The 12477-nt window shown below is 40.6% G+C and overlaps 1 protein-coding gene across 1 annotated transcript in view; it reads left to right on the forward strand.

The window, feature by feature from the left end:
- The window catches only part of SERTAD4 (SERTA domain containing 4), a 64282-nt gene extending 58339 nt beyond the window's left edge, over window positions 1-5943 (forward strand). The window contains exon 4 of the mRNA XM_078649723.1: window positions 1731-5943. Coding sequence (XP_078505849.1) covers window positions 1731-2468 — 738 coding nt within the window. The 3' untranslated portion in view covers window positions 2469-5943. The remainder of the gene's footprint in view (window positions 1-1730) is intronic.
- Window positions 5944-12477: the final 6534 nt, after the last annotated feature.

Genomic DNA, 12477 nt, shown 5'->3' on the forward strand with positions numbered 1-12477 from the left:
CCTCCCCGGCACCCTTTGTTGTCTCCCCTCGTGTTTACTCTTGCTCCATCGCAACCTGATTTAGCTTTCACGTGTTTTTTTTCTATTTATTTACCGATCAAACCCAGATTGGTAACGAAAAAGAAAAAAGGCACCTGTGTCATTTTGAGGATGCTCACGTGTGGGTGACCATGTCATAAGCTTTCTTCTTTTTCTTTTTTAGCCAAGCTGCCCCGCATCGGGATGCTGTACAGCATGGCTGAAAACAATTGGCAATGCCAATAGGTCCCAAAGGATAGACCTGTCTGCTTTTTCAGTGTTTGTTTATGTGTATCAAGGGTAGGATCTAGAAAAGTTTATCATAGGCTACATAATTTTCCATTCAGACATACTCATCAAATGTAAACAAAACAGTGCAGTATGGATAAATTAATGGACATCTCTTCACCCATTGCTGCTTTCTATAATAATTACTGACTGATCAAAACAGTAAAGTTATCGCCCTGTCCTCTGTCAATCTAAATGTGTTTAGTGCAACTACAATTATTTTAGCCTTGCACAGTAACCAAAGCTACCTTTCTCGTTTACTCCATACTATAAACGCCCTGCCCCCAACCCTGTTTAGGCTCTAACACCAAGAACCGAAATTCTCTTAAAACTGGTTAGTTTAGCGCATTGGTACTCGCAAACATTTTCACAAGGGCCAAAGATTTGATCTGTGATATGACTGAGGCCCCCATTGATGCCAACAAGATGATAACCAGAGGTTGAGGGAGAATGGTGGTAAATGGGGTGTAGGAGAAGCAAAGCATATACATCTAGTGGCTGAATTGCACAATGTGAAACTAGAAAACCTGGGATTGATCCTGGCTTCCCCTCTTAATTACATTGTGTGATCTTAGGCAATCATGTTATTTCACTTTCCCTCCATTTTTTCATTATCTAATATAAGAGTGCCTCGAAATACTTGACTTTAGGATGTGGAATGTACAAAACCTGCTCCTGCATTTTATTTAATAAACTGTAATATTGTTCTTGTATAATAGGAATCCAGGACTCTCAAAGAGTGCACATAACAACTGACTTGCCTCTTAGTTCACTAATGGCATTGTTGTCAGGGTGGGAAGTAGAATAAATGTTTCTAAATTTATGTTTGAAAACTATCATTTAAAAAAATACTTCTCAATGCATTGATAACACGATGTACTAAGATAAAACGGTTCTGCAAGTTAACGAAATACACTTTTTGAAATCTGAAAAGTCTTTATCATATTTTCACACTTTTGCTGCTTTCTTTCATTATCTTCAATTAACCGTCAAACAAATGCTTGCCTGTTTATTTAACATATTTTTGCCGTTCGTGCTGAGTTGAGTAAACAGCAACCTAGTGCTGCTGTTGACTAGGGTGGCGTATGTGAAGGTCATGAGGCTGCATGCGGCCCCCGGGCCGTACTTTAAGCATCACTGGTTTAGAGTGAATCACCTACATTGGATATGACCTGAAAGAGGTTTAACGCTTTACGTTGTAGGTAAATGGAGGCTATGAATAGACATGAAAATCCTGAACTGTAGCCTTAAATGATATTTTATAAATAAATCTTGCAGGGGGGTGCGGGGTTGTGGCATGGTATGTTCACGTCAATACTTTTGACAAGAAATAAAGTTTCCACCTTATTTCTTTCCTCCAGTTTCCCCATGCACACTATTTGTTTTCATTTTCAACAATCCTGTTTTCTTTTTTCTTTTTTTAGACGATCTCAGTTTTTGAAGAACGTGCCCACATCCTTTACATGTCCCTGGAAAAATTGAAATATATTGATGACCCTGAAGTGTTCCTGCGACGATCAGTCCTTATAAACAACTTGATGAAGCGGATCCATGGAGAAATTATCATGCAGAATAACTGGTGCTTTTCCGCTTGTGCTCTTGGTGGGGCCACTGCACCGGAGTGGCTGGTGGCTCAGGACTGCCCATACAAGAAGCGCCTTCGGACTGCGAAGGAAGAGTGTAATAGTTTGCATACCTGTTGCTTCTACCAGGACGGTGTCAAGCACCACTTGAATGTGCCATTTGCTCCTAGTTCAAGCGGAGCTAGCATTCCTGCCGCCACCTCGTCCAGCCCGCCATCTTTACCAAGCTGCTCCCACCAAATGGATTATGGCATGAGAGATGTGAGTGCTTACCAAAACAACGACCAGATGCCCCCTGACGAGGTTTTTGTTCCCAGGACCAGGTCTCACCGTGGCCTGGAGAAGACCAAGTCAAGTGATGACAGCGCCATGAGCACCACAGATGGAGATGGAATTCTTATAAACTCTGAGCCCACGATCGGGGATCCGGCCCCTGAATGCAAAAGTAAATTGTACGATTATCTTACCGCTGGAGGTATTGAAAAGCGCAATGCAAATGAATCTTGGAAAAAGTCATTGCGGAAAAGGGATTCACTTCCAGGAAATAAACTGTGCTGCAGCAAAGGAAGTAAAATATGAGGCTGTACTTGGAGATAGTTTTGAAGCATGCCCTGCATGGTCAATTAGCTATCACAGACCCGGGGGACTAAATTACTTATATAATTTTGTTGATTCAATACTATCACACAACCCACATGATTCATCGTTGAAGAACAGACTGCGCTGACGCTCTGCCAAGCCTGTTGTTGCAAACTGCGTGGAAGCAAATGACTACACCCAGAAAAATGGGGTTACCAACAGCCTACCTTCTTAGTCATCTGCTTTGCCTCTCAAAATGCAGATACAGCTTCCAGCAGGATTGAGCAAACTCCTTAAGTAATTTTATGGAGTCTTGTGTAAGGGCCCACATCATGTGATGTGTGTTATGTAATAAGATAAACGAAAACAAACACAGCTTTCTGAGCTGTTTAAAAAAACAGAGTGTACATAGTATGGTTTGCGCTTACAGAAGCTTGCCAGGTTCCAAAACAAAGATGAGTTAATTACAGTTTGTTATCATGCCTCTTGCTTCCTTATTCTCATCTTTAATTGTGAGTGCCCTACAGCTTTGTCATGTAACTGCCCACCTCGAGGTACAGGCACATGGGCATCTGTAACTCTTGCGAGGCACAGTTACCTGATGGGATGTATGGGTTGTGTGAGATCCCCTTAGATATGAGGAACTGCCAAGGGAATCAATAATTCTCGTCTGATTGCCCTGCTTACTTCTGCTTTTAGCCAGTGGAGGAGCTGGGTGAAAGATAACATATATGCCTACTTACCATAGATCTTGTTATTCTAGCAGAGCAGGTATTTTTTATATCTGGCCCCACCGGAATTAAGAGGCTACTTGTAGTGCGATTATAAATGCAAAACATAGTCTTATCAAAAGTGAACATTAGTACAGGCCAAGAAGTATGGATTGTCTCCACAAACTCAACATACACATAGGAAAAGCAAACATTGCAGGAAAAGTGTATCATCCAAAGACTTAAAACTGATCCCAGTGGGTCCTGTTAGAGATCAAAGTGCTCTTTCTGCGCTACGTGCTACATATCACTCCTGATCAATATTCTAATTATTTGATGTACACAGCGTCAAAATACACAAATACAGAGTGTGAGTTATTTAGCTGTTGAGACCTAATTACATGGTAGAGTAAAGTGTGTTCAGGCTGGTGACTAAGGAGAATGTATACAGATGTAAAGCGCTCGCTTTCATAGCACCTTATGATTCATTAAATATTCCCTTATTTTCATCCATTCAAAATCAGTGCTTTTTTATAGATATTGAAAGGATGATTCCACCTTACCAGGATTTGAACTGGGTGCCTGATTTAAGTGTTGGCAGATAGGATACTCCATCATGACAGCAATGAAGTTCCCTTCCGACAACATGATGGTCCGTCAGCCTGATTTAGAACTGGTCGGACCATAGGTGTGAAGGACAGTCAAGACTATCCCATCCCTGCCATGGTCCAACCACTCCAATGGGCCGACAGAATAAGGGCCGACGGAGGTCTGGCTATATTTCTGCCATCTAATGTAGAAGAGTAGAATCAGCTAATTTTCAATGCCTGTCACCGCCAGGAAAAACCTGGAGGTAAGAGGGATTCAAAAGTGCTCAGTGCCACCATGGCAAGGTGGACATTGTTTTTTTTATTTTCAAAAAGGAAATCTTGCTTTGGGATTTTCTTTCTGAAAATGAAAAAAAGTATGTTTGTCGTTCGCCTCTGTCATGTTGAGGGAGCCTTTCGTCAAACTTACAATGCATTGACAGAAGTCGCCGCAATGGGGGTTCCTGTCAGTGCTAGAAATGTCCCCTCAGACAGGGGACATTTCTAAATTTGGCAGGCAGCACCTCATGAGTAATTCAGTCTGTCGCCTTGGCAGAGAATTGGACCACCTGCCCAGGGTGTCACATTCACCTAGATCCTAAAGTATTTGTGTTGGAATTTCCAGATCAGATCAGGTGTGCTCACGTGACCTTGAACCAGTCCCTTTTTATTCTTTTGCTTGAGCTCCATTTGTGGAAGATGAAATCATCAGCCTAATTGAGCCACCCTGTGCTATTCAGCCGCCTCGTTGTTACATTTGATAAGGATTCAAAACCTGTGAAACAGGCTTAAATTAATTGCTGAGTTCTGAAATGGTGTCAAATTGATGTGGTATTCCAGAAAACATTCCCTTTTGGGGTTAAATGTCATTGTTTTTGTTTAAGAACAACTGAGGTAAATCACTTTACTAAAAAACATATTCAGCCGTCACACAGCTTTCGGTAGGGAGGGGGTGTAGTAATGTAGTAATGAAGGGGCGTGGGTCGATAGGAGAAGGTCTGATGTTAAATACTATGGTTCAAACTTGCATCCACTTTAAAAAGGAGAAGGCAGAGCGAGGCCAAGTAGGCTTATCACGCAATGCGCACTGTACATAAACCTCCTTGATGCAAGTGGGTCTTGGTACAGGGTTGATGATTTGGTTCCAAGCACATTTTGCCAGATTTTGATTTTAGGTAAACTATGGTGTGTTGGTCGAGTTTGTGGTATACTATTACATACGTGGGTTGAACTTTTCCTTACATGGCCCACTATACTCCACTAATTATGACAAAATAAAGGTCTTTAGCATGACTAAGGAAGTGATAGAAATGCAGCAGTAACAGTGCAAGGTTTTCCAGATGTTCAGGGAATAGACATTTTGCCATCTTGAATGTTCCCCATGCAGCATACAATGACATTTTGGGCCTTTTACAGAAATGTGGTGCCTCCACTATGTGGTGCTTTAAGTCTACTTTCTTACCTTGCCTATTAGAAACTTCGAACCTAAAAACAGGGAAAGGTGTGAATACATTGATGAATTCTGTTTCAGTTTGTGAGAAGCAACAATGATATTGATTGCTCAAGCTGCACGTCCACCATAGTAAAGTTAGTTAAACAACCCTTATGGTATCTTGTATGCAGCACATCTGTGTTTGTATTTCTAGTGAGTTTTTCAGGTTAGGAGAGCGAACTTCTCATTTGCTTTTCAAGTTTTCTGGCGGAAGATTTTTCAAGATACGCTAATGGCAGGGGTATGCTGTATGCATGTCACATTTTGCCTATCCTGAATATTCACGATACCTTCAGACAAGGCATTGCCAGATATTTGGCTACTATCAGTTATCACCTGGCTTGTAAAGGGGTCCTCGATCAGGATGGCTTTTGTGTGCCTGCTGATACTCTGGATTCTGTATCCATTGTAAGTTATGATCTGCATTGCTTCTGAAAATTTAAATCAATGTATTTTGCAGTGTGGATTGGACTTGTTTCATTAGCCATCACGGCAGGTTGACTTTGTATCAAACAACAACATAATTTACTTTAACTTTCTGAATTACATGGCACATTGAAGTACCTATTCCCTGTGTATCAGCTCATAAATTAAGGGCAAATTCCACTAATAAGCTAGGGTAAAAGTTGCAAAAAGGATAATAAAAAAGCAAACATTGGCAAATCCAATAGGTCTTGGCTTTAAAAATGATTACCTGTGTGTCAATGCTTGTTGACTCCGCCATGCGAACACACAAATATGCATGAATGGCTGGCAGTGTTTGAATGGGTTTTCAATTAAAGGTAACCCAAAAAGGAAAACAAGCATTGGAAATGCAATAGGTCTCGCAATAACGCGAGTCTGAACTATTAGCATTGTAAATGATAATGCCCTTTATTTTTGCGTTCTGGTTTTTGGAACATAAATAAAAGGCTTTGTCATTTACAAGGCCTATAGCTTAAATTTGCGTTAAAACGAGACCTATTGCATTGCAAATGCTTGTTTTAATTTGCAAGAGTTTATCATATTTTATGTGGTTTGTGTTGTACAGTGTGCATGCGGATTGTGCAGGGGCTCTTAGACTTCGGCCAGACCCTCATCATGGCATTTGCTGGTAATCTGTAGTTCACTGGGGTGAAGAAAGCTGAGTTCCATGCACGAGACCTTGTGTAGACCTTTATTAAGTCTGTTGAAGAGCGCAGCAGTACTTACTTCATGCTGCAAACACGAGGGCAGCAACTCAACGTTAGGGCAGATACGTACGCCTTGGCCGGACAGGTTTTTAGCAATGCATCTGAGGTGAAACAGCATGGAGGGGATGTGTGGTTGCGCGAAGAAATCAGGGGCCCAATTTGAAGTGTGTGTTGTAATTATGAAAGCGGGCGCGTGTTAAACATATAGCACAGCGCCCATGTACGTCAAAGCTATGTGCAGCAGCCTAGGAAGCGACTGCTGTGGCTAGTCATTACGAGCTGCTCTCGAAGGCGGCTTTGGAACAGATGGTAATTTAAGTTAAAAAAAAAAAGACTTTGATGCAGCAGGGGGCGGAGAGCAGGGGGTCGGAGCGGGAAGAGCTGCTGGCGTGGGAGGGTGATTGATGGGCGGGGCAGCGCTGGGGAAGCCTGGGATGCCTTTGATGTGGGGAGGGAGGAGAGCCTTGTGCAGGAGAAATGAACAGATGTCCGTGAGGTGTGGTAGGAGTGCCTGATGCGCGTGCTTGTGTTTCACGTGAACTGAAAGAAAACGCCGGCTGAAAGCCCTTTGGTTTGACGAGGATTTTGCCGACTTGAATTCTCGCTCCTCAATGCGCTTGCGCGCATTTAAGGTCACGAGAACTAAAAAAGGAGCAAGCAAGGGGACACTTAAACTCTTGTTTGATGCTCAGTAGCAAATAAATATAGTCCCATCTGGTATGCTGCAGAAGAATAAACCTCATCCAAGAAGAAAACAGAGATTGAAATGATCCTGAACAGGCCGAACATGAGAATAGGGAGGAAAGCCATTGAATTAAGAGCAGACAACTGAGGTGGTCAATAAAGCCACCTGATCATGAGTAAGATACTGACCCAAAGTCCCCATTGAGAAACTTTTATGTATTGAAAACGATAGGCCTGCCTACAGACAGCTAAAGATGTCTGTGCCCTAAGCCGAAAATGGCACGAACAGTGCAATAGCTTCCATCAGATTATTTATGGGTTTAGGAAATCCCCCTGCAATGTATGGCAACCATTGTTATCGCCCAATGTGCCATTAAGCCAAATGAGGCATGGATTTAAGACAAAAGCTAAAAGAGAGAGTGTTTGTTTCAAAATGGGGAGCACTTTATTTAAAAGTGGAAGACATTTTGGGTGCAATAAAAGCGCCTTTTAGGGTGCATACCTGTGCTCTGTCAGCAGAGCTGAGCGTTAAATCTCGGATTAGGAATGCAAGTACATTTCTGTGAAAAGAGACCTTAGCTTTTCAAACTAAGAAAGTATAAGGTTAGATTGTTTGTGTGGCTTAAAAGGTTTTTCCTACATTGGGAAAAGCAAAACTCTCCAATAACTCTGAGCATAAACCTGGGTAGCCACAGAAATATGATATGAAACACTTTTATGGCATTTTGGTAAAATGAAGAAAAGTCTGAAGTCTTGCACTTCCATTAGTGGTTTATTTAGGCTTTACCAACTGAGCCCACTCAACTCGGTCTCATTCTACCCTCAAAATCACTAGATTTTTCAGGGCATTAGCTAGTGATTCAAAGACCTCTCTTCAATCATCAGCCCTTGACTTGCAAATGCAAAGCATGTTTAACAGTGGCATAAGATAAAGCACAAGACGTCTTGCCTACAGAATATATAACAATTGCATGACTTTAGGCAGCATGTCAAACGTTTTTTTCCTCGCCTTTCACATACAATGAGGCTCATAAAATCATTTACTGATTGATCTGTAATTTCTGAAGGGGTTTGTGTCCTGTTAGCTAAAACCGTGCAGTAAACGCTTTAACCATAACTCACTGATAATCACAAACATACCGGGCAGAGGGTACTTCTTTTATGGACTTTTAATTCTATAAAAAGCTAAGCAGCCTGAAGCTTAGTGGGCAAATTAGTGTTCTGCTGTGTAACACAACATCGGAGGTCTAGGCCCTGGGAAAGAATGTCTTCCCATTTTCTTAACTAATGAACAATCATCTTGTGTAGCACTATAGCTATCATTGTTGTTGAAGACCCACACACTCATTACCTGAGCTATTCACTTTGCAAGAGCTTGTAGCCACCAGCGAAGGCCTACATTGAAGGAAGGGGCCTTTAACAACTGGTCTAACCTGAGGCATAAGTGTTATAAAGCTATTAGAACATGTCTCCCTTTGCGGGTACAATGTTTCAAATGTAAACAAAAAGGGAGAAATAGAAAGGCAGCCGTTGGAATGTTGCAGCAGGAGATCTAGACTAGGCATTATTGGCTCTATGCTACCATATGTGTGGCAGTGAAATGCCCTGGTTTTCAGTGTTCTAAACATGGTTTGTGTGAAATGTACTGATGTAATTGGCTTTGCGGCGTAATTGCATTGCTGACCCATAAGGCAGCATTCACCAATTATAACACATCTTTTACAATTCTTGATGCAACATGACACCCAAAATTATCAACCAAAACCTTTGAAGGAAATTTGAAATCTGTATAGACTAACAGTATTTTTTTAAAAAGCGGTTACGAGGCAGCCTCCAAAAAGGCATCTTATAAGTAAAATAATTATTGCAGACCATGCTCACTTGTGCAGTGCTCTCTGTACTCAGCCACACAGTCAAGGATGAACTGAAATCCTTTTGTCACATGTACTGTTGTTTATTAGCCTCAGTGACTAATTATTTTTATAAAGGTGGTATTACAAGATATTTGAAAGCGGAATGTTGTGCACCATAACTAATCTTAATAGAGCCCTTTATTGGCCATATTTCATACTATTGCTTTTCTTTTTACAACCTCCTGTTTACATAAGGAAGTGTGGTTGTATGACTTCGGTATTTGTCGCTGCTAGGCATCAGATAATATCAGGCAATAGGTATGAAAGCCCAAAATACTTCTAACACTTTCATCTCCTGTACCACTTGTCTTGTTGGCTGTTGTAACAATTATCTGTGCATCTTGCCTAGTCCTTAGAGGACCTGGGAAAAACGTTATGCATCATTTCAGAATCCAGTCCCTAGTAGATTAGGTGGAAAATAAAATTGGGGGGAGAGGGGGCTGGGTTGGGTCAAAGGTTCTTCCAAAGGTAAGTTGCCTAAGAATCTTACTTTGTGATCCTTTACAAGAACTGCAGCCTCTGTAACGAAGGAGTGGGACTGACATATATGAGCTAGATTTTTGTGCTTCACCCACTCGTAAAAGTCTTACTGGACAAAGAATCACTGAAATGAGGAGATAACATGATATTTATTGACCATAATCAATAAAGTGCATTGCAAGGTACATGTAAAAGTAATCACCCCTCCTGTTCTGGGAACCTACGACCCCCCTGAAGCCACTACTAATGAGGCTCATGAAATCATTTACTGATTGATATGTAATTTCAAAGGGGTTTGTGCCCTGTCAGCACTCCTCAGAATTAACTCTCCCTTTTAATATTTCGAAAGTGAAAGGAATGTCGATTCAATGAAAGAATATTTGTAAATTAGAAAAGCAATACTTAGGGTGGAAATGCGAAAGGATTGCGTGTAAAGTAGTGGCCATAGAATCAAGTCTACATTCACGACATGCAGATTTTATGCTTTGCCTCTTGGTATGTTAAAAGAAAATAAATTCCCCGTAGGCAATTAACTTTGCTGAGTAGATTTAGAATCTGAGTCTGCCTCATATTCGACTGGGATTAAACTTCAGAATCTTCTTTACGTCACTATATTTGATTTCCCTAATTTTGGCAGTGAAATTTGTGACTGGAAGCACTTTTGAGGGTTCGAAGAAAAAGCACTTTGAAGCTAACCTTTTACGTATTGGTTGCTACTTATGTGATCCCCAAAAACCAGTGACATAAGAGCTCAGAAAATCTTGCCACTACGTTTCTGAGCAAATTACATTGCACTGTGAACCTCACACTTCCCCCTCGGTATTCACGCTGCACATCACAGCCTTGACCCAAACTATATGCGCTTATTCAAGGTATGTCAGTCCCTGTAGTCATTTACAGCATTCAGTATCCGTGCATTCAAAAAGTTATTATTTCTAATAACTAAGTATCAATTCATTCAAGCATTTATTATTTCTAAACACATACTAACAGTTATTGTTTCCATTTTCAGAGTGTTATTACACCCAGACAACAAATATGTCTAAGTGTAGATTGTCAAAGCACAGTGACTAATATTAGCACCATGTATGGAATGCTGAAATTGGCTCATCCAATCAGCATGCTTAAGCGGAGACATCCTGTTAACTGCGGGGTGAGGTTAGAAGAACGGCGTAGAAAGCTGATTCAACCAAATTCTGTAAGGCATTAAGAGATGTTAATGCTACTTCCCCCAATAATTTTAGTAGAGACAATTATTAGTGGTTAACATTTTCTGAGGAAGCTAATCTAGGTTAGGGAGTAATAATGCTTCATTGCCAAATGCTGAGTCGTTTTGATCTGATTTCTAGTTTTTCACATTGTGATTCTTCACCATTCCAATTATTGTTCATAAGTGCGAACAAAAAGGACTGCACAATGGTCATTCTTTACACATTGTCCATGTAACTGCACCCTCGCTGTTAATTATTCTACATTTCATATTTAAGTTCACCACAAGTTGTGCTGTTTTTTTTTATTTCACTCTAACAGCTATCATTTCCGCATCATGAGAGTCCTGAGTATCAGTACATCGTAACATTTATTTACACATTCTACATGCAATTTCACCTTACATTTATTATTTCTCCATTTAGAGTGTTAGCACATCACACCTACTAACATTCCTGATTTCTGAGCACATACGCACTTCTGTTATTTTCCAAGTTCATGTTTTGAATATGAGCACATCTTAACAATTAACCCCTTAAGTGCTGCCGTTGGACGTTGCGAGCACTACCTTCGTAGTGCTGCGCACGTCCAACGGCTCCGCCCGTTTTGCGGAAGTGCCGCACTGCCGTGAAATCGCAGCCGCAGCAAACAGGTTAATGTTACGGAGGTCTGAGTCCCACTGCATCTCACATGTATTATTTTCAGGTACTCGGTGCCGGTCCACGTTAACAAATAACACATATGTAATTTTCTGTGCAGAATAACAGGAAATACTTTGTCACTGGTCCAAGATATCCACCGCATAATCTCTCCCTCAGCACAGTACACAAAGTATACCATCTTGCCCTCTTACTGATGCACACTAGTTGAAAGCATGTGACATATTTCTGGGGAACAGTGTTGTTTGAGCCCTTTTTATAGTGAGAAAAAGCCATGACCACTGAGTAGTATTGCTGAGTCTGAGTTATGCAACCCCACTCGTTCATTGGCAAAATGAAAGCAACAACACTATATTGCAGCATGCATTGTTTACACTAGATCCTTGCCAAGCCTAACAGTCAGTAAGCTTGAGGTATTGAAACTTATTTTCACTGCAACAACTTTGTCACTGCAACTTCATTCAGTGAATATTCCTTTTGTTGTCATTTGGGATTACACAGAACTGATGACGAAGCTTCTAACTACAGTCACACCCACACTGAGATAGTAAAGTTACAATACAATAGCGCAGTGACAGAGAAAGAGCCTAAACCTTCAGAATTGTTCAGACAAAAAGCCTTGGGAACATATGTATCACAGGTTTTGTGTCGCTCGCAGAGGGATGCAAAACCTATAATGAGATTTAGCAAACACTGCTAGGCCATCTTGCGTGGCCCTACGTGGGGTTCCATGATGAAATATCGATTACTAAAACATCGACCTACAAAAATATCGCCACAAATACATCGTCTACAAAAATATCGTAACCATATACTTAAACAAGGATTTACACAAATATCGATATTTTTTTATCGACTACTCTAATATCGTTAACAATTATATCGACTACATAAATATCGACTACTACATTATCGACAATATTTAAAATAACATTACCTTCTACACTAATATCGACAACACTAATATCGACTACCTTTCTACTCATATTAATATAAATAAAATATCGTAATTTTCTTTATAACCTTATATACACATTACCTTTCTGTTATTCACTTTTTCATAGTTATTTAAATTCAAAAAAAGCTTTTCTAACATATATGTA

This window comes from Lissotriton helveticus, chromosome 6, assembly GCF_964261635.1.
Source record: "Lissotriton helveticus chromosome 6, aLisHel1.1, whole genome shotgun sequence".
NCBI lineage: Eukaryota > Metazoa > Chordata > Amphibia > Caudata > Salamandridae > Lissotriton > Lissotriton helveticus.